At 33.1% G+C, this 24,088-nt stretch overlaps 1 protein-coding gene across 1 annotated transcript in view; it reads left to right on the top strand.

Annotated features, from left to right (window-relative positions):
* Positions 1 to 5,842: 5,842 nt before the first annotated feature.
* Positions 5,843 to 24,088, top strand: part of LRRTM4 (leucine rich repeat transmembrane neuronal 4) — a 732,047-nt gene continuing 713,801 nt past the window's right edge. Inside the window, exon 1 of the mRNA XM_028116319.2 lies at positions 5,843 to 7,471. Coding sequence (XP_027972120.2) covers positions 5,843 to 7,471 — 1,629 coding nt within the window. The remainder of the gene's footprint in view (positions 7,472 to 24,088) is intronic.

Genomic DNA, 24,088 nt, shown 5'->3' on the forward strand with positions numbered 1-24,088 from the left:
TGTTGTTTCGGCTTTCAAGATTCCCATTAACAATAGGCTTTACTTCATGTTCCCATTAACAGAAACCAACAGTAACCTGGACAAGAGATGGCATTGTGTGCCCCACCAGCAATTTCCAATGTAGAACTGAGGACTGGGGAAAGGACCCAACAAATGGGGACTGCAGACTGGGATTCCAATCAAATGAAAAACTGCAGACTGAACCACCCGCTGTTTTCAATATGGCATCTGGGTACTGAACCAAGAGCTAGGGGCTTAGGTTCTGGTGGAACTATCTGTTACCTTAAGCTGACCTGCCCTGGACTAGAAAGCCAGTTGGATCAGGAGCTCAATGCAAAGAAAGCAGAACTCAGAACTGAGAGGAACTTATCTCTTGGCCCTAGGAAATGGCAAGAAGAACCAAGAATTCAAAGGATTCATGAGTAACAGTGCCTGTGTTTCTTGTTATCCCCCAACACACACACATTTCGTTTGGATCCTGTCACTGACACCAAAACTGTTAAAAAACAAAACAAAACAAAATTCAACTCAGTTAATTCTAAAGATCTTATTGCCTTTATTCAATGATTCATGAATTGGGCAGCATTCCATCTAGCAGATAGAAAGGGGCTCTGAGAAACTGTAAAAATGAAAGACTCTTATAGACCAAAGGGAGCAGACTAAGAAATTATATTAGAAAAAGGCAGATTGATTGTGACAAGATCACTTTCCTTCAGGGGATGATGGGGATCTATCAGGCAGATTACCTTATTAGTGCTGACCAGGTGATCCCTTATTGACTGGTTTAAGATTCCATTCTGAGAGTGTCCAAAACTGTAATTAAGTTAACTTGTGGTTTGGAGAAATGAGGCTTAGCATAAGTGGCTCCATTTTGGACCTTTTGTCTTAAAATTTTTAACACACTCGGTGCCTGGGTGGCTCAGTCATTAAGCGTCTGCCTTTGGCTCAGGTCATGATCCCAGGGTCCTGGGATCGAGTCCCACATCGGGCTCCCTGCTCAATGGGAAACCTGCTTCTCCCTCTCCCACTCCCCCTGCTTGTGTTCCTGCTCTCGCTGTGTCTCTCTCTGTCAAATAAATAAATAAAATCTTAAAAAAATAAAAAAAAATTAAAAAATAAAATTTTTAACATACTATAATGAAGCTGAGGTATGGACATACCCTGCCATTCCCTTGGGTGAGGGGTGTGTGTGTCTATGTACACTTGTAGGTAATGCCAGGACAACTCTTTCCAGTAAAGTCCTCCACACAACATCTTTTGTAACTCTTAACTCTCTTGGCCCTTTTATGCCCTCACAATGTGTTCAAGGGACACAGTAAAGAATTGATTTTTGACAACATCCTTTGTAAAATTTGCATATGATTTAGTATCTGCTTTGGAATACAGCATCTATTAGATCTTAGTACTTAAAAGAAAACTTGCATTTTCATTGGTTATTACACCATAAATGTGGGTAACATCATGAGATTTTTTCCAATCCACTATCAAAAGCTGTTCTCATGGCTTATATTCCAACAAAGGAAAATTTATACATACATGCACAAAAATACATATATATATACACACATACATATGTCACATGTACCACATATTCATCTTATTTTAAAAAGTTAGAAAATATAAATAGACAAAAAATCATAAAAGATGAAATGAAATCCATCCAAAATTCATCTCCCAGGAAAATTTGCTTTGTACATTTTATTTTGCCCCCACGCAAGTAAGACTATGCACAGAAATAGACTGCCTTAATCATCCTCTAGGACCTCTGTTCTCTGCCTCTACTCTCTTTACACATTGTGGTCATCATTCCCTGTCAGCAAATACAAGCGATTTTATTTTAATGGCAGCATGTATTCTAATCATGAATATATTTATATTTCCTGAACCGATCCTCCATCATTGAATATTTGGGTGGGATTTTTGTTTCTGTGTAAACTACACTACTATGAACAAATTATATGTGTATCATTTATTTTTGTTTCCTTAGAAAGGTACACCTCTTTCATTAACCAAATAATATTGCCTCTTTGGGTGTTCATTTGCATTTCAATAGGTTTTAAGCCTTAAGCCAAAAGTATACATTTCTAAAATAGAATTCAGGTATCAGTTAATGGGAAAGGGATATATTTGGGGGCTATATTATCTCTTTCTGTTCCTTAAAAAAATCTTAGTAATTAGATAATTGCCTGTTTCTGCCTACTCATAAATCTGAGTCAAATTATTTGTGTTATTTCTATGATAAGCCCTCCTTATTAGTATATTGGCAGTTATTCTAAAACCAAGAAATATTTCTAAAAATATTCATTTTCACTGATCCATAGCAATTCTAGACTCTTATGTAAAATTTATTTAAACTTCTCACACCTGCTAAGTTAGGTTAGTAATCTTATCTAGCATACTGTCTCTGTATTACATTGGTTCATTCTTTTGGATTGTTCCAAAAATTCTCTGCCAGAGGATTATGAAATAAGTAACGAAGAGAAACGAAATGGAAGGTGATGCATCATTATTTTTTTTTAAGTCCAATGCAAGTTGAAGGAAGGTATAGGCTTTTTAAAATACATATTTCAGGTGTCTCATCATTTCATCCTTCCTAACTCTGAGGATATTTTGCAAATTTTAGATAAATACAATAGCGATATAGAACTCACATGCTTTTGTTTTTCGGAATTGCACATTATAAGTAACTTGCATAAGAAAAGTGTGCATTATTAATGTAGACTATTTTAAAATATAGTGACTGCCCTAAGGAAGTCAGTTATACTCTGGAATAATACTTTTATCGAAGTAACATTTAGTCTCTCTTAGATACCTGCACATTGGTTAATATAGTATTAAAATTAAAAACAACTACTTTAAGACTAAGAAAGTACACTTTTAGAAAGTAATGATCTAGACTGTTCAATAAGATGTGCAAAATTACAGAATGTATTTAATTATCAAAAGCTGGGAATTTAAAAATTAGACCTAAAATTTTAAAAATGACTACCTTCAAAAGTGACCTAATTACATTTTTCCCTTGAGTACAATCGTTTCTCTCTGTGGTTTGCTTACAATATATATATAAATAAATAGACAGCAACAAAAATGAAACTCAAATTGTTTCTGTTAAAAAAAAGATAATAAATCTGTGATATGTGCAGAAAAAAAAAAAAGCCAAGGCAACTTTTAAAAACTGCTAATTGGATAATAGAGAGGCAGTATTTTACTTAATATTTGATATCAGTGAATGGAACTCCTTGTCATGAGGCTTTCATAATATATATATTATTGGAGAGAAAAAAAAAGTGATTCTGTGCCTTTAATTTCCCTTTCTGAGAGAGGGAAGGCTGCACACCACTGACAGGCTCACTTGTTCCCGTCTTTAATGTGCAATCTGTTTTCTCCAGCGGAGGGCACTCAGTGTATCACAAACTCAAGCATTAGCACCAACAAGCTCTGAGCATCATCAGTCTCTGGAAAGCCTTCTGAATTAGACAAGGGCTGCCTCTCAGCACAGCTACAAAACACTTTAAACCTGACCAGCTAAATGGATAAACCTAGCCTGCATAGCTTTTAAACTGGGGTCTCATGCAGCACAGGAGGCCTACTTGCTTCAAGAACTGAAAATCCAGAGGATGAATTGCTTTATCTGGGAATGGCAAAAGCCAGCACAATAAGGAATGCCAGGTATTCTGAAGATTTTCTTTTCTTTTCTTTTCTTTTTTTTTTTTAACCTCTCTTTTTACAGAGAAGTTGGTTACCTTTGAAATGGGCTGTAGCTTTTTTGCACAGATTGCCAATTACTGCTGATGGGTCTCTGGTGAATTACACAATGGTCCTCAGAGCTTAGAGGTCCTCCCCCTCCCCCCCCAACGGCTTCCTTCTCCCTGCCCCCCCATCCCACCCCATGCTGATTTTTTTTCATATATGTATATATATTTTTTGCCTGTCCTCTCCGGGGAAGTTTGTATGGGGCTACTAGCTCACATGCGGGATCGGAATGGTGTGAATGACAGCCGCACTGTGTCATGAAGGTGGTGGTGGTTTCAGCACGAGAGACCAAATAAGAAGAAAGCTGAGAGAGGGGGGATCCGTTTTTGGATGACAAAGGATGGGTAAGTGAACTTTTGTTGTTTCCTTCTTAGCAAAGCTGATCCTCTTGGCTTCCTATTCTCAGTCGTGGCATTAGCTGATAAAAGACGGGGAAACAGGCAAAAAGCAGCAGCCTCTGAGTTTGCCAGTTGATTCAGTATAGTTGCTATTATATTTTTAGATCATTTTCCTTTTAGTAGTTTTTTTTTTTTTAATCCGTAAATGCATAACACGGACTTAAACAGACTCAAGAGAAATATCTTTAAGACTGTCTCTTCTGTATGTGTTTCTACAGCTTGGGAATTGAGCATGAGATAAATATTGTGTTTGCTTCTATTTCTTGATAATATTAACCATGCTTGTGTTTCTGGTCGCTGTCAGGAAGATTGTTAACACTTTACTGCATGTGTGTAGGGGTGGGGTCGTTACTTTATCGGAGGTCGCACAAGGGTTTGTTTTATCTGTGAAGCTGTATCCTGAACACAGCTTCCAAATTTCCAGCAGTCATTTGCCAGTCTTATTTTTTCAAGTGTGACTGGCTTTTTCCCCCCTTTTCTCCTGTCTGGAAGAGCTAGAATGTATTTCAGTGAGATTGTAGCTGGCAAGAGGATAGAGAGCAAGATCGGGTTTCAAATTCAAAACAAAACAAAACAAAAAATACTGGTCAAGTAAAAGAAGGAGAGTTTTTTGATTAAAGGTTTGGCTGATTGCCCCTTGGTTAAAATATGAATATTTAAGAGAAATAAACTACAGCACACAGGTTATTTTTCCCCCCCTACTGCTAAGAAATAATAATAAATCCACTGTTGACAGAGGAAAGAAGTCCCTTACCATGCTGTGACTTGGAAATGCAGCACAAGTGCCAATACATTGCAACTTTGCAGGTTTTCTGAAGTTAATAGAGGTAGGGGAGAAAGAAAAAAAAGTCAGTGAGAAATTTGTGCAGGTCCGGATGGAGGAGAGTGGGGGTAGTAGTCTACTGCTTCACTCCTTGTTTATCCCCCAAATTTGCAACAGCAACTATGTTAAAAATAACAGCAAAACTAATACTACACAAGATTATTTTGAATTTTATGCAAATATTTAATAAGAATTTGACAATTTTAACTTTGGACTGTTCTGCGTTATCAGTAGTTAGGGTTCTGAGCTGGTGTATCCCTGGAGGCATAGTAGGCAGATCTTCCTGAATGCCAAGAACATATGCTTATTAACACATTGAGAGTACCTTGCACTGTTATTAGTCTTCATACTACGCTTCATTGGCTGCCCATACTAGTCCCGATGCCATTTTTTCAGAGCTCATGCATTGTTATTCCATTATGCAATAAGGATACAATTTCAGGCAGGGCAAACTTGGGTTACCTTGACAGCTTACTGAAGCTCTTTTGTCAAATCAAAGCCTGTTTGCTCAACTAGGAAAGATGTTCAAGTATGGGGTTTTCTAAGTCATTTTTGCCCTTACCAGAAGACTTGGTACTCTTCCTTCTGATACTGATGTTCAACAGAGTGACTAGCCAAATATTGTTGTTATTACAGTGTTGGCATTAAGTGATAAGACAAGCTGCGTGCTTTTCAGTGTTGATGAACATATGAACTCATGAAACTCGGGAAGGCTTTTCTTTAGCTCCACGGCACTGTGGTGATTTGAAAATCAAGGAAGAAAGAAGGAAACCTCATTATAGCAAACATGCAACACTGAAGAAAATAAGACTTCATATGTTAAATACATTGTTCTTATATCAACTGTCCCATTACTACACTAGATGAAATGCCCCTGATAGCGGGTAAGCTGGTGGTGATTTATATTAATAGCTTTACAATGTGCATTTGTCTTCTTTTTAATATTGTAGGTTTCCGTTTAATTACGCAGCTGAGAGGCATGCGTGTGGTGCTAGTGCTCCTTCCTACACTTCTGCTTGTTATGCTCACGGGGGCTCAGAGAGCTTGCCCAAAGAACTGCAGATGTGATGGCAAAATTGTATACTGTGAGTCTCATGCTTTCGCAGATATCCCTGAGAACATTTCTGGAGGGTCACAAGGCTTATCATTAAGGTTCAACAGCATTCAGAAACTCAAATCCAATCAGTTTGCCGGCCTTAACCAGCTTATATGGCTTTATCTTGACCATAATTACATTAGCTCAGTGGATGAAGATGCATTTCAAGGGATCCGTAGACTGAAAGAATTAATTCTAAGCTCCAACAAAATTACCTATCTGCACAATAAAACATTTCACCCAGTTCCCAATCTCCGCAATCTGGATCTCTCCTACAATAAACTTCAGACATTGCAATCAGAACAATTTAAAGGTCTTCGGAAACTCATCATTTTGCACCTGAGATCTAACTCATTAAAGACTGTGCCGATAAGAGTTTTTCAAGACTGTCGAAATCTTGACTTTCTGGATTTGGGTTACAATCGTCTTCGAAGCTTGTCCCGAAATGCTTTTGCTGGCCTCTTGAAGTTGAAGGAGCTCCACTTGGAGCACAATCAGTTTTCCAAGATCAATTTTGCTCATTTTCCACGTCTCTTCAATCTCCGCTCAATTTACTTACAGTGGAACAGGATTCGTTCCATTAGCCAAGGCTTGACATGGACTTGGAGTTCCTTACACAACTTGGATTTATCAGGGAATGACATCCAAGGAATTGAGCCAGGCACATTTAAATGTCTACCCAATTTGCAAAAATTGAATTTGGATTCCAACAAGCTTACCAACATTTCACAGGAAACTGTCAATGCATGGATATCATTAATATCCATCACTTTGTCTGGAAATATGTGGGAATGCAGTCGGAGCATTTGTCCTCTATTTTATTGGCTTAAGAATTTCAAAGGAAATAAGGAAAGCACCATGATATGTGCAGGACCTAAGCATATCCAGGGTGAAAAGGTTAGTGATGCAGTGGAAACATATAATATCTGCTCTGAAGTTCAGGTGGTCAACACAGAAAAATCACACCTGGTACCCCAAACGCCCCAGAAGCCTCTGATTATCCCTAAACCTACATTTTCCAAATCTGACCCCACCCAGCCCACCCTTGAAACACCAAGCCCTTCCCCAGGGTTTCAGATTCCTGGCACAGAGCAAGAGTATGAGCATGTTTCATTTCACAAAATTATTGCAGGGAGTGTGGCTCTGTTCCTCTCAGTGGCCATGATCCTCTTGGTAATCTATGTGTCTTGGAAACGCTACCCAGCCAGCATGAAACAACTTCAGCAACACTCTCTTATGAAGAGGCGGCGGAAAAAGACCAGAGAGTCTGAAAGACAAATGAATTCCCCTTTACAGGAGTATTATGTGGACTACAAGCCTACAAACTCTGAGACCATGGATATATCCGTTAATGGATCTGGGCCCTGCACATATACCATCTCTGGCTCCAGGGAATGCGAGGTATGAACCATGATCCTCCTAAAAGCATTTCTACTGCGGGGAAGGAGAGGTAAATGTTTGAAGCTCTAGAGGTGTCTCTAATCACTAGAAAGATTAATGACCCTTTTGCTTTTGGGTTTTTGCTCAGTGTGAAAGGTTACTTAATTAAATTACAACCACCAGGAAATTGACTGATTTTTTTTGTTTGTTTGTTTTTAATGGTTGAAACTTGAAGGAAGTTCATTCAAGGATGAGATTAAGTTGGAATAAAGCACTATGTTAAAACATCTGTTTTTTAACAGTTTGTATACGGGGGTTGGACTTACACATATACACAAAACTCTTCATTCTAAAATTAATGTCTGGTTCTTATTGTTTGACTTCTGTAATGGAGTAAAGAAGGAGGGACCGGCTTAATTTAGAAACAAAGTGATTTTACCAAAATTCCAGGAGGTAATGAAGATTTAAACCAAAGAGCAATTTACCCAAGGGTTGATTTTGTTGTAAATTTTTAGTTATAATTAAAGCATGCAACAGGGATCTCACAAGGATAACTGTTTCCGTGTTACTTGCCATTTAGTTATTATACCAGCATAGAGAATGTCAGAGGCCTACTGTGTAATTGTGTTAGGCTTTTAAAGATGTCTTTCTGCCTTCTTTCCTTCCTTCCTTCTTTCCTTCCTTCCTCCCTTGGTTCCTTCCTTCCATTTTTTTTCTTTTTTTTAATTACTGAACATAGATCACTTTTCATAGGTTTTCTTAAGTGCTGGCTATTTGTATGTAATCAGAAAGATACTTAAATTCCATGTTTCACCATGTCCCTGGTAACTAAAATCAGGTCATGATATTGTGGATGATTTAGCAATAACATAATGACAGGCATAACAGGGACTGTTTGTCAATTTTGCTGTCATCCCCAAAAGAAATAATGTGTATTCTTGTTAAACTTATCCAAAACTAAGTGATGCAAATATTTATAAATAAAGGGAGAGATTTGAGTTCTGGGTATTTTCCCTTTCTGTAACATTAGCTTCAAATTAAGGCATTCCATGTTACATTATTTTCATTTTCATGAGGATATATTTGGATCCAATTTCTGATTATTTCATTTTAAATATCACTTATAGTAACATGCTTAGGAGTAGGAAATAGTCATATATTTCCAACCTGTTGATAAGTAGTACTGGATGCAAATTGTTCTTTGCTTGGTAAAGTTGATCAAAAAGTACAAAGACTGACTGCCAAGGCCTTGTTGCTGAATAAAGTAATGGAGAGAGACAGTTCTGGCAGTATGTTGTCTTAATATCTGATTTTAGATGATTAGTTTTTCAAAGGAAAGTTTTCATGAGTATTGAATGAGAATTTTTCCTTTTATTACTAGTTACAACTGTTGGAAAAAATAATTTGCTCTTTGTTAATATATATTCCCAGTCTTTCTGTAGTCCTAAAGGCAGATGCTAATGAAAATGGTTTTGGACAAGGCACTGAGTTTGAAATATTCTCAAACCTAGTAGAATTTGGAATACTGAGATATTCTTCACAGAGTTCATTTTCTCCTTTTTGTGTACAATTAAAAATAAGAAAAGTAATCCCAAATAATAAATCCTTAAAATAAACCTGTACGAGCAATTGATCTTAAAAATTAAAGAGAATAAAAGATTTTATATGAAAGCCTTAACAAGGCTTGATGCTTTTATTGCAGGTTGATATTTATATAATATACATGAATATAGTAAAACAAGTTCATCTTGTTTTATTCTAAGTTCTCTTTATATTTTGAGATCCTCTTAAAGGCTAATAATATAAAAAGAAAAGGAAAATCCAGGTCCATTCATTCATTTTCTCTTGACTTTTATAGTAGAAAGGTGATTTTTATTTATAATAATCACCAAGAAAGAAGAAAGATTCTTAAAGAACTAGGACTTGAGTATAGTGGTTCTAAAACTTCCAGGGATCTTCAGTTCCAGAGATTATTCTTTCAAAGACCCTAGGCTTTACCATGATAGGAACAAAATAAAAACATGTTTTATTCTATAAAAATATGTGTCAAAACACATTTTGATACTATACGTTATATAGAGGGGAGTTTATGGTCATGAAATTGCAGTGGCATTGTTAGAGATGAATGTGGTGTTAAGACATTAAATAATGAAGAATTTAATTAAATATTGTAATGAAGAGAGTTGAAATGGCAGCCTTGCTGAAGTAGATCAAACTCTCCATGACCTAAAATGTGGAAAATGGTAGTCTATACATTTAAGACCATTAACTGAAGGGGTCCAATAAAGCTACATTTGAATGAATGTTAACTTGTTTTGAAACACAAATACATAAGAACATTGCAGCAACCACTCCCTCTTTTTGAGGGGATGTTCTATCTATTATAGTTATAGGTGGACATAAGAAATGAGAAAAAGCAAATTATTAGAAATTGTAATGACAACCATAACTTCCCCTATGTCTTTGTCACCATGGAGTAAAATTTCTCCTGTTGAGAAAATTTCTGTACAAAATGAAGCCGAGAGAGGAGTGATTTGTCCAAGTTTATGATTTTTTAAGACTATAGAGGTATGCTGAGTTTTAGCCTGTTGTTTTTATAAACCTCACATATCAGTAGCTTAAAAAAATAATCATTAATATATTTATAATACAATTTTGTGAGGTAGGCTTTTTTTAAATTCAAAACACCAAACTCTACCCAATAAAGCCATAAATATTTAACTAGAAAACTTAGCACTAAATGCTAATTTTCTAAGAGTGCCTTGAAAAAAAAACTGCATTAAATTGAAAATTCCACTTATACAACTGATATATTTAGTTATCATGATCTAAATATAGTCAAAATATTCATTTTGTCTATTTCTTTTAAGAAGAAAATAGAAATATTAAGACCCCTAATTAGAATGGTGTCTGTGAGCTAACACACAAATACAGCATTCAGTAAGTGAATAACTTTGGCCACGTGCTAATTCTATGCTAATACTTTGAAGGAGAATGTTATAATACCTTAGGCAGTAAAAATCTCATATCTATAAAAGAAGAATAGATAGTCATGAATAATTAATATGATATATGGCACAATTCTAATAGATATTTACATCTCAATCATCATACCTTGAGTGGAACAGTGTGCTTGGTTGAACTGAATCATTTAATTTGTCCTCAATATGTGCTCAGAAAGAACTTAAAGCCAAAAGGAAACAGCTTTGCCTAAAGCTTAGTAAAGTGTTATTAAAAGAGAAAATTGCAAAAGAGAGAGAGAGAGAAAATTGCAATACGTACTTTTGAAAATAGTTTGTGAAATTTTGCCTAGGTTTATCTCACTAAAAATATTAACAAGAATTACGAAGTTACTTTATTCTGCCTACCAAATCATTACTTAAAAGTTATACAGAACAAAATTTTGAATACCTGTTTTTTCTAGGATATGTTGTATCAATTGAAAATAGCAAGGACCTTTATAAAACTAGTCATTGTGAATATAGGAGAGGAGAGAACACTTCAAGTTTGTCTTGTGAATTAAAAAAAAGTAGAATTGGTAAAACCTTAAAATGAATGAATAAATGAAAGTGGGCTCTAAAGAAATCCTCCATCCAAATTATTTTAGAAGTTAACTAATTGAAATATAAAGTTTAATGATCCCATAATGCTAAGAGGGCTGCCATTAGGAGAATGGGAGTATCAGTGACATTAGATATATATTTTCCAAATATTTGATATTTTAGTTAACAATTCTTCAAAATCAAGTAAAATATAAATATAATGCCTATAATTGAGCTTACATTATTTCTTTCACTGCTGTGCAGTGGGTAGTATAGACCGTTTCTAACAGTTTATACTTATTGAATATATTATGTCAGATCCTAACTATTGATTTAAGAGGGATTATTAACTTTTTACACTTTAGAAATTGGCATTTTAAACTATACTAAATGAATTTCCAAGAAGTAAAAAGTGTGATGTGTTCAAAGAGGATTTCTAAGTGAAGGGGGCCCGGTATCCTTGAGTTTAACTCATATTTTCCAATACAAAACTATAGAAAATAAATGTCATTTTGGTGGCTTACTACTGCTTTTATGTCAAAATGTTATAACTGAAACTCTACTCTGCACAGTCACATAAAGTAGATTTATGTGTGTGTATATGTGTGTGTTTGTATGTATGCGTATGTGTTCATATACACACAGAGAGAAATATATTTCCATTAAAGTTCCTGTCTATTTTGGACATTTGAAATATTTGTGAAGGAATCTTGGGTTATAATTATCAGAATTTGTTAGTCAGGGAACATACTTCTTAAATGTTTAAACCTCTCTAAAATTATTAGTATTTCATGTTTAGATAGTCTTAATGTTCTTCTTTTTCAAAAACCAGAATTTAAACTACACCTTGCCATTTCTGGTGTGACTATGGGCTAGTCATTTCATTTCTCTGTGACCCATCACTAAATGAGTATATGCAACTAGCACAATATATCCCAACTCAAAGCATTCCTTAGGGTAGTACACTTTGTAAACTGTCTGCGGACAGTCCCAGGACTAAAAGGGCAAGATGGGATATGGAGGAAAAACTGAGTTATTTATATTCATTATCAGTGAGAAAAGAAAGAACTTCTTGAGTTAATAAAAATTGGCATGCTCAGATGAGGAACACTATAATTTCTTTATGCTTGAGGGGAAAATACATAATACACATGCATGCGCACAACTGCATACATGCAAGCACACACACAAATTTATGTATCTTTTAAATTCTGTCAGGTAGCTAGTTATTTTGAAAGCATTTAAAATATGACTTTTTTTTAATCTATTGTCTGAATTTGATTCAATTAAAATCTATTTGTGAATAGAGTTTTCATTAGAATCTGCAAATGGTAGTGGTGAAGAGTGAAGAGGCTTTCCAAGAAAGCCTGACATGGTTAATTTAGGAAAGATTTTAAACTGATGATAAGGGGTTCAATTGCTGTTTTTAGAATAAGTTTGCTTTAGCATGTCATGGGCAAAATTTTAGTAAGATTCCAAATTGAAAAGTCTGACTCTGTTATGTTCTTAGGAATGTACAGCTTTTGACACACCCCAGTAATCTTCATATAATTTCAGAATTTTTCTTCTTGAGACTTTTCTGTATTGAATAAAATCTACTCATCCTAGTTCTCAGGAATTACATTTATAGATAGCTTTATGCATTGGAAGTTGCTCAGTAATATTAGCATTGGGGACTTGGTGACTCATCAGAATTTTCATGTTTCTAGAGTTTCATGAATCACTGAATCAAAGTGAAACACTGGCAACCTGTGTATCACCAGACTGGGAGTTTTGAAATATTATGTCTTTGGATCAGTGAAAAGCATGAAAGTCATGTTAAATATGTTTTAAAAATTAAAACATTAAAAATTAAAATTGCTTTTTATAGTACCAAAAGAAGTATCATTTATCAGGTCAATTTAATAAAATCTCAGTATTGTTAAAATGAAAGAGAAATTATGAGAGTATTTTTCTTAGGCATTCCATAAGCCATTAAAAATTTAGCTGTCAATTAAAGAAAGTTGAGAAAAAGCACACTTTCCTGTGGTATCAAAATCACTAGCTTTTTAATAAACTGCTTTAATATGCTTAAAATTCCTCAATATATGCAAATGCTATGACTCATACTCCTGCTAAATAGTTCAAAAAATAATGCTTTCATTGTCAAGAGAAATTGAGGTTTAAACAAACACAGATGTGGGAAAATAGTTTTTTAAGAGTCAGATGTTTGACTTTAAGTCAAATCTTATAATACTTGTAAACCTAAAGTTTGGGAGTGAAAGGACAATAAAACTGATATGCATTAATGAATGGTTCAAGTAATGGTGAGGATATTTTTTAAAAATCAGAAAAAAAAATCTTGTCCAAAAATTCTTAATAAGTTTGACAAAAAGGAAAACATTCAACAAAGACTGATGCCTGGATACCAGATAAGTAGTAAACCCATGCATAACTAAATAAGATTATGATATTTAGCATTATTATTTGTACAAGGCAATGAGATTTTTATATGGTGTTATTAAATATATACAAAAGTAACTTTGAAATATAATTGTATTTAAACAACCATGTGCAAATAAACACCCATATATCCCACATAAATATTCCTAAAATGCTAAGATGTATGTTGCACACAAATATTAAAGTAATATATATTATACTTTTCAATACACTGTTCTTTACCACTTGTCCAATTCGCATGAATTGCCTCAAAAGTAAATATTTGCGGCAACATTAAAAATAATGTAAAGACATCAACAAAATTTTGTTTCTTCTCTCATTTATCATGATTGTTTTCTGAATTTTTGGATGTCCATATCACCATCTCTTGGAAAGTTCTATTTCCTCCTTCACTTTAGTCTTTTATATATTTACTGAATTCTCAGACCTCAGAAGGGTAAAGATATAATCATTAAACCTAGCAAGAAGTGTCATCTTTTTCTTTTGTTTTTTTTTAAATGTAAATTCTTCTAGTAGAAGAATGTTACATTACACATTTTTATCACATTGGTTTTAAAAGAAAAATTTAAGGTAAAGAAAGTAACTATAATATTAAAACAATTTCCTGTATAAATTTATAATTGTCATTTTTATTTACTATTTCAGTGGTTGAAATCTTCAAATCCCATTGAGTTTAAAAACTAAAAAAATTTTTACAGCATATTTAAATATTCAAAGCAGACAAGCTACAGTGAATAATAGATGGATTTATTTAAGAAAACTCACTCTTTTTTAGGATCTCATGAGCAACTATGTACTTCCAAATAGGAATGTGTAGGGTTATAAACTGATTTCACTTTTGGGTCATTTTCAAGATTAGTGCAAAACTATATAGATGGTAATTTTGGAGTAGTAAATGATATAAACAAAGAGGAAAAATACTTGAAATTATTTTATTTTAGAAAGTCAGTTCTATTTCATTCACATTCATGATATATTTTCATTTTAAAGGATAACAATTTTGTTTCTCTGTCTTCTTTTAAGATTAGGTATCATCGGATAAAGCATGGAAATTACACTGATTTTTTAAAAAAACAAGAAACAGTCTGAGTTTAAATTCTGTGCTTGTTTTTAATTCCTCCCTCCTCTCTCAGGTCATATTTATTGAAACATTGGTTCTTTCATTTTTTCCTAGTGATCTAATTATTTGCGAGGGTAGGAATTATTAAAAGTTGATTTCTTGTTTCCTTTAAGTAACTCCTATTAAATGTGTTTATGTTCAAACGAAGCCCTGAAAATATTGCTTGTTTGTTTCAGCATAAATTTAATTATGATTCATTTCACTCTTAAGGTTTTGATATTTAAAATTTTAAATTGACACCAACATTGTTAAATATTTCTAGTAAGACTTAAAAAAGAAGTAGAAATGAATTGTGTCTGAGTCTTTTTTAGTATGATCTCCACAGATGAAAAATTGTGATTTTCTTCTGTGTTTATAGGTCTGTAAAAGTAATAGCAGAGAGGTCAGCCTTAAAGTACTTTAGGTTGTTGGTCAAACCATAGTATGGGCCAAAATTTCATTGGTCCAGTGGTTAGATCAAGGGGTGAATAAAAGGTCTGAGAGATTTGAAACTGACTCACTTGACTTCTGTAATATTGGACAAGTAAATATGTATCTGACCTTTCTGTGATATAATTTTTCCATCTATTGAACTGGGATAATAACTTTCCAACTAACTTGTTGAAATGATTGATGAGCTACTATTCGAAAACCACTCTGAACTCCTCCATAAAAAGCTTCAGTGTAAATATAAATGATTATTAGCCATAAGCCCTACTGTCTACTGAAAAATGCAAAATACATTGTGGCTGTATTATTTTCATTGTTATTATTAGTTATAATGATGGTTATAATACTCCCTGATGTAGAAACAAGTGTTGTGGTTCCATTTTTACTAAAGTGAATAATAAACCTGACCTTTCAGTCCCTTGTCTGAGCTGTAATTTAGTTTGGGTACCAGACACACTAATATATAAATAATACCTCAGGATTTGTAAAATACTCCCTTGGCTGAACATTTTATTCATATTTCAAAGAAGGTAGCATATACAGTTCTTTTAGTAGTATTAACTCTAAGGAAGAAATGGGTTATAGAAACAACTTAATAATTTCCATTCTGACCAAGTATTGCCCTTCAGTTCATTTTCTTAACAAGTGGAGGCAGTTTTAATTTCCCCAAAGTGTTTATGCATAACAAGAAATTAATATGTATTTTTAAGAAGACCTGATATTTCTCTAGCAAAAATATATACTATTTAATGATTTGATGTATATAAGTATTTATTTTTGTTGAATATGTGAGCTCTTATTTTTGCATAAATAGATTATTATATAATTCCTATTTTTGTCCCCATATTTGTAATGTATTTTAATGTGAAATACATCTCTTTTTATGTTTCCCCATGGAATAATACCTCCAGTGATACCAATGTGTGCTTTGAAGTAAAGGGCATCACTAGAGCAGGTCCTTAACAAAACAAATACCCCACAAACAAAAGACAAAATTTTATCTTTTCTGGAAAAGACAGTAAGTTATTTTCTTGTGTTTGGAAAGGCAGAATTATTCCAAAATGAGGATTCTTCCAGTCATTGAATATGTCTCTTCCAATTATGTATTCTGGAACTAGGGACGTAACTACAGGATGGGGCCATGGACCCACTGGACCCACTAGACCCACTAGACCCACTGTGAAATGGACCTGAGCTAAAACTCCATCAGGCACCGTGAGCCCATAATCTAACTCTGGGACCACAGTGATGTTTTGGATCTGCAGGAATTAGTGTCCCTTCCAAGTCAATTTCTAGTAAGCCCCCAAAACTAATTAGGCCACTTTCCCCAGTGCCTAGTCACCTTGGTAAATAGCTGTTTGTCTCTTTGGGAAAGGCTAGAAGAGAGATTAAGAGTATACATTTTGACAGTGTAGCTTCGTCTTTCCTCAGGGGGATCTGACTTTCATTTAAATGTTTCTGGATCTGTAAACTGCCTCAAGTCTGGGAATTGATTATGGGGCCATGACACTGTTTTCGTGATTCAAGTTATGCTCTGTTCACTTGACCTAGATCTGACCTACTTACACTGATCAAGTAGGAATTAGTACTTAGGTACTTTTTTCCTAGGGATACCCATGATCAAATAGACACCACCATGGGTCTCTTGAGTCAAATTATTTTGATTACTGCTTTGACTTTACCGTCTCTTACGGTAACTGGGCCTATCTTGTCTTTGGCAATTAAGTGCTGACACTAGGCCCATGCCACCTGGGGATCTCGTTTTTCCTTTTGAAGTAGGACTGCCAGTTCAGTGGTACCTATTCTCACTGTGATTTCTGACGTGTGCAGCAAAGAGTGACCAGAGTCATAAGCCCTGACCTTACTATGCTCAAACTCTTTCCCTTCCCCAGTTGTCAGATAGTCAATCCATTTCATACTCTTGGGATATGGTCTGCAGAACTCTAACCAGAATCTTTTTTTTTTTTAATTTTTGAGATTCACTGCTTAGATTCTAATCTTGAGACTTGAAAGATAAAAGAATGTTATTTATAAATATAATATTTTAACCTTTTGCAAATCATAATCTCTTTGGCTCTCTGTATTTCCTCAAATGACTGGATGATAAGAGATGACTTTAAATCAATATTCCAAATTTATGCTCCTTTAATTTTGGCATAGCATCTTCCTTGAAAATGTATATACAATCTCCACCAAAACATGAAGATTGGCAAAGATCATTGACCTATAAAGACAATAGTATCCATTCTCTTTCTCATTGCGTTTCTTATTGAAAATTTATTGGAACATAGTTATTAACTACATATGCAAATATATTATTTTATCAGTGTTGTCAGAATATCTCTATTTTATAGATACTAAACAATTAAATAAATATTACTCTGAAATATGAGGTACAATTTTGTGCATTAACCTGATGTATCTTATTTATTTTACAATATTTTCTAGTTATAAATGAATGCTTCTTTCGAAAATGTTGAAAACGTGAGGTTATTTATAAAAATAAAACAAAATAATTATCAAAAATTTTCACTATGCAGTGATAATATTTTTAAAATTCTATTTTACTTCTAGTATATGCACAGGTAGTGTATTGTGGGTGTTTATGAAAATAATTTGGCATTGAAAACTGTATGTATGGATTTATATATTGTTACTTTAAAGTTCACATTTTGTGATGAACAGAATAACTTCTTAAAATACTGTATGTTGAAACTACATTCCTAAAATGTGCCGTCTTTTACTTAAGTTTTCTTTTTTGTTGGACATTTATGCTGAGTTATTTCACTGTTAGAGTAGGTCTACAGTGACCTCTTCATGTAGATAGATGTCTCAAAGAGAATATATATAGCCAAAAGAATGAAAATTTTAAACTTCTCAAGCCATATTGCTACATTACCCCCTCAAAAATATGTATCTGTGTGTATTAACACATGCATTATATGATTTAACATTTCCCCATATATACACCATTATTTATTGTATTTTACTAAATAAGTTGACACATTATTTTTTAGTGTTTAATATTTACATCTTTAACCTTAGTGCATTAGGAGTTTTTGTGTGCAATATTCTGTGTTGTTGGATTTCTTATTTTGAAATACGATATATGAACAGTCCACGAGGTCAACAGTAGTTTTCGTTATGTTCTCTTGCATTGCTTTTATTTTTAGAAAGGCATTTCACATCCTGTATGTAAGTAAACATTCACTGTGTTTTGATCATTTCCTCTATAGGTTTATTTTTATATTTCATTCTTTAAACTACTTAAAATATCCTTTAGTATATAATGTGAAATATAGACCTAACTTTTTTCCTCACTAAAGAATTACAATTTCGTCAGTGTGTTTTACCTAATATTAATGTAAAATTTTCATATATCCATGTCATTTTTGTCATTTCTATATTTTTACCATGGATTCACTCTCTATTCTTGTATCAGAAACATATTTTTACACTAATATGGTTTTAAGATATATTTTAATTTTTATAAAGGAGTCTTCTGCTAAATTCCACATATATTTTTAAAAACTGTCTTGGTTATCTTTTGCTATTTTTATTTGAAATAAAATTTTGCATGTCTCTCTTCCTCCCTCTCTCTCTAACCTTTTCTTTCCTGAACACATACACACACACGCACACACACACACACATGCACACACACACACACACACAACTGGGATTATGTGGATCTATAAATCAATTTGGAAATAATTGATATCTCTACTGTTGTCAAAGGGAAATGTATGGATGACATAGAAATGGCATAGAGTTCAATTTGCATTACCTATTTTTTGTGTCCCCAATAAAGATGAGTTGATTTGCCTTATTTTTAAAATTCTAATGCATATATAAGATCATAAGTGTATAGATGCCTATAAAATTATTATCAACATTTTGACCAAATCCATTAATTTTAGGAGACTAATTTTTTTGAAATTTCTAGTTCAAAAATAATTTTGTAAAATACAAAATGCGTTAACTTTCTAATAGTTAACTTTTCTTAGTTTTCTATTTGTATTGACTAAACCTAGAATATCAAACAATTACAGTGATTTTAAGCAATATTTTTGTTCCTAATTTTAATGGGACTATCTTTTGTATTTTTGTCCATTTTATCATTCTATTTATTCATTAATTTATCTATTACACAAAAATGTATTGTTTACCTTCATTAATAGATATTAGTGCTAGACTCAGTGCTTGTGTATACAATAGCAGATACAATACTTTGTTTTAGGTAACAATTATTTATCACATTTATCATTATACCTATAGTCTCATTTATAAAATACTCATTTATCAGGATGGACATTAAGTTTCACTAAATGACTTTTGGAATTCTGGTTTTTTTCTTTTTGTGAGGCATATCTTTCCCTCCCAGTTTTTAGTTTTTGGCTTTGTGAATTACATATTTTATTTCCTATTTTAAAATGTTATTTGCATTTCTGGAATTACGGCATTTCTTTCATAATATACTTTCTTAAATCAGCTCTCATTGGATTTAGTTTTATTTTGCTTGCAATCTTAAAATTTCTCTTAAAAATGGAGAATGGTCAATATTTTTCTTTCTTTATCAGTTGAGTTATATTTAGTAATATCTCTTTTTCTAGCTCTGAGATGTTTAAAATAATATAGACATTATCTTTTCCTTGAAATTTGTTAAACAACCACTGAAAACTCCCTTTGTATTGTCCCTTTGGGGATTATAATACTGAGAAAACATAGATTTTATTCAGATTTGTTTGCCTTTTGCTGTCCTTGAATCAGAATGTTGAATTACGGTTTCCTAGAAAAATACCAATATCATTGAAAATGTAACATATGTAATGATTTTTATTTTATGTAATAATTACTTATTCTTAAGCATCTTCTCTAGTCATATATTTGTTCTTTCAGTCTCTATGGACCACTGTACTAGAAACTGTAAATGAGGCAGGTGAGTTTCTTTGATTCATACTCCTCTAAAATCCAGAATAAAACCCTTAGATCATTAGATACCAGATGCACTTTTTCCTTAAGAATGTAAATTCCTTAGAGATGTAAAATTTCTTTAGTCTGATTTTTTGTTTTATATTTGAGTTCTGTTTATTTTGTTCATAATTGCTAAGGATTTTCAGGTTTACTGATATTTTAAAAAGAATAGGAGGAGACCTTCCAATTACATCAGTGTTCTTTTCCGCATGGTACTAACATCACCTGTGTCTGAATGAATCCCTCCACCAGTAAGCTCTGATGTTCTAACTAGTTGTACCTTATCATTCTTACCTTACTTTTTACTTTCTTATAAAGCCAAATTGTTTCTTTACTCTGATCAGGGTCACCAAAATATTTCTGTGAAGGACCAGATAGTAAATATTTTAGACTTTGTGGGCCATATGCATTCTGTCACAGCTACTTAACTCTGCCATCGTAGCATGAAAGCAACCATAGAAAATATGTAAAGGAAGGTCACATCTGCATTCCAGAAAAACATTATTTACAAAAACAGGCAACATGCTGCCTCAATATTTTATAGTTTGCTGACTCCTAATCTAGATCATTGTCATAGGCCTTTAAAGGCACTGGAGTCTTACGCCTCAAAATAAACTGCATAGAATTGTCTCCTAACCTAAAATCTTCCTCTGTTATAGCCCTTTTTTGTTCCTCCCCTTCATGGAAAATCTTTCTAAAAGATTCTACTCAAGTCTACCTTTCCTCATCAATCATTTAGTTCTTCAACCCACTACAGTCTGTCATCAGCGCCGAAAGCCATCAAAACAGCTCTTGCTAAGTTTGCCACCGACTTCATTAGCTCTAAATTTGATGACTTTTTTTATTCTTTGCTTTACCTTTGATAGCTTAACATTCAACACTTTTTTGATAGCTTAACATTCAACACTTTCCTTTCTTCTTCAAACGTTCTCCTTGCAATTCTATATAGGGGCCATTCTTTTTCCATTTTACCATATTCCTTTTTCATATCCTTTGTAAATTAAATATTATGTTTTCCTTATGGCTTCATCCTTGCACTTTCTCTATACCCCTGTATTCATTCATTCTCTCCCTCTCCCTCCTTTACTCTCTTTTTCTCTTTCTGAATGAGAGAGACATAGACAGTATACCATTTTTTTTTACTACTAATAAAGTTATTCCTTAATTGCTTGACCTCTTCTCTGAGTTCCACCACATGTATAACAATTTGCTACTTGGCATCTGATCAAAGATCTGATACTGTAACCCATTTCCAAACCAAACCGTGGTCTTTTCTCCCAAGCCTGTTTTTTCTTCCAGCGATCCTTGTCTTGTGAGTGAAACTATCCATTTCTGTAAGTCAGAATCAAAGGAGTCATCCTTGACCCCATCCTCATCCTTACACTCCATAAAAAATCCATCCTGAAGTCCTGTTGATTTTACCTTTTGAGTATCTCTTAAATCCATCCATTCTGTCTTCATAGAGCCCCTTTTGGTCCTGCTTAGTCTCCCTGACTGATCTCTTGCTCCATTGGATTTATGCTCTACTTTGCGCACAGGTGCATCTTTGGAAATGAAAGCTGATCGCTTCATTCTCCTCCTTAATCTAAAGCAATTTAGTGGAGTCCTGTTCCGAGAATAAAAATGAAAACACTTAACGTGACCTTAAAAACTCTGACTAACCTGGTCCTGCCTTTACGGATTCTTCTCACATCTCACTCCCCTTGCTCTCAAATCTCCCTCCCAGGAGGCCTCCACAGTCTATCCTGACGCCCTTTCCTTTCCCGCTTATTTCTTGTGTTCTCGCCTTTGACGACGTCGTTGTATAAGCCCAGCCCTAGGTACTACTCACTCCACTTAGTTAATTTCCATTCATCAACTCCTCAAGAAGCCATTGCTGAAATCCTTGTGTTGTCAAGCCACAGTATTTTATTCTTGCTTACCACCACTTTTTTTAAAATAATGGTTTGATTAATATCTTCCAATTCTGTGTACTCAAGGGCAGATAATACCTGACTGTTTTTGCTTGACTTTGATTTCCACTGCCTCATTCCATGTATTATATGTTTATTGAAAGAATATTTACTGAATGAATAAACGATTGCATTCCAAATTTTACATCTCTTCGTTATTTTCTAACTTTTAAAAATAATTAGATTCTCTTCTTTGAAAAGTTTCTTCATAAATTTTTATCTGAAAAATTAGTAAGCTTGTTTCATTATTGGAAGTTTAAAACTATGGATTACCTTTAGGGTATAGATTTTGAAGTACCCCATTTTGTAATACACATTTTCCTCACTGACTTTTTTCATTAATATGCCATTTTGTTATACAATTCACATTCAACATGATAAAACGTAAGGGCAAAAATGAGAAAAAAAATACTTAATATAGCTTTTTTTGCCATTTTCCTAGCATATTTCTGTAATTTTGTTACATAAATTTGCAAAATGTTTATAATCTGTAATTTTTACTTTATTGTGAGCGTATTTATACATCAACAAGTATTCACCTACCACATAATTTTAGTGGATAATATTGTCTATGACTTTACTGCACACAGGTTCCAGTTTGGTTTTAGTGGTTGTTTCGACATTGTGGGAATAAAGAAACTTAAGATGGCCACTCTTGCACTATGTCTTTCTAAATATACTTAATGATTAAAAGTTTGTAATGATATTTTAAATTTTGGCAGTGATCTTTTCCAATTGAGATCAAAAGTTATTTTGTTATTTTTTTTAATGTTCATCATTTACTAACTATATATAATTTCTTATATTTCTTTGGCCTTTGTATATTTTACTTTCTGTATTTTATGTTCATGTTCTTTGCCAATTCATAGTTTTATTGATTGATTTTAAATTAGTTGATTAATCCTTTCGCTTCTATAAACATCACAGATGGTTTTTTCAGAGCTTGTCATTTGTCTTTTAATTATTTTAGGTGGGATTTTGACTGTGTAATTAGAAAATTAATTTCATATATTTAAATTCTATATTTTATTTTATTGTTTCTGACTCTTTGTATGGTACAAATGTTATCTCCAGAAAATATTAAATAAATAATAATTTTTATTATAACTTTATGATAACTTTTGTTATCAAAAATGTTACCCACTTTCCCAAACTCATTTATCATTTACTCACAGCTATGAAATGTTGTTTTTGTGAACTTAAAAAGCATTGAATACTTATAGATACATATTTTTATGCATGTATATTTGTGTGTTATGTGCATGGATTATGTATTCACATATGTTTCCATATATATACAAATATATATGAATACACATGCTCTTCTATTAAACTTTTTATTTTCCTAATCCTTTTATCATACTGCTTAATTAATATAATAGATTAAATTATGTTTCATTATTCATGTTTTAAAAATGTTTCTGGCTATCATTTTTACACAGTTTCTATATTGAATTATAAAAGTCACTATGTATATACGTATATAAAAGTGGTTCTTTCCCACTATCTTGTTTTCTATTGCCTCTTACCCTCTCCAGAACCATATTCTAGAAATAAATCCTTGTTAACACTTTGTATTATTCTGGATATTTTCTGTGCATATATAAATGAATACATTTTTCTTCTCAAATAATATTATACTAGCTGTACTGATTTAAGTTCTGTTTGTATGCTTTTGGATTTATTTGTTTCATGTAATATATCTTGGACATTTCCCCATGACAGCAAATAAAAATCTACCTCTTTGTTTTTAATTTATCAAAATGATTCTCTAGTGGTAGACAAGTGAGATGTTTGAGGTTATGGAGATGAACTTTAGAATTATTATGTCAGTACTCTAATAAAATTTCTTTGATACATTTATTGGAATTGTGTTATTTTTAAAGAATAATCTGGAGTGCATTAATATCTGTTAAGTTCTAAATCTTTAACCTTGGGATATGATAAAACTCTAATTTCTATTTGTGAGTTAAGTGTACTATAAAATACTGAAGTATTCTGCATAAAGGAGAACATTTATTTCTCTCTCTATAATAATTGTTTTATTTTTGTTCCTAATAGCAATATAATGAATTTTTATATTTCAATATTTTCTTCTATCTGTTTTTTGCTATGACCCATCTAATGCAGACTTGTGTGTATTTTTGGGTCGGGGGTATATTTTTTAATGTGCCTATTG

The sequence above is a fragment of the Eumetopias jubatus genome, unplaced genomic scaffold (genome assembly GCF_037043125.1).
Source record: "Eumetopias jubatus isolate StellerSeaLion01/CBP00866 unplaced genomic scaffold, mEumJub1_p1.0 scaffold_9, whole genome shotgun sequence".
Classification (NCBI taxonomy): Eukaryota; Metazoa; Chordata; class Mammalia; order Carnivora; family Otariidae; genus Eumetopias; species Eumetopias jubatus.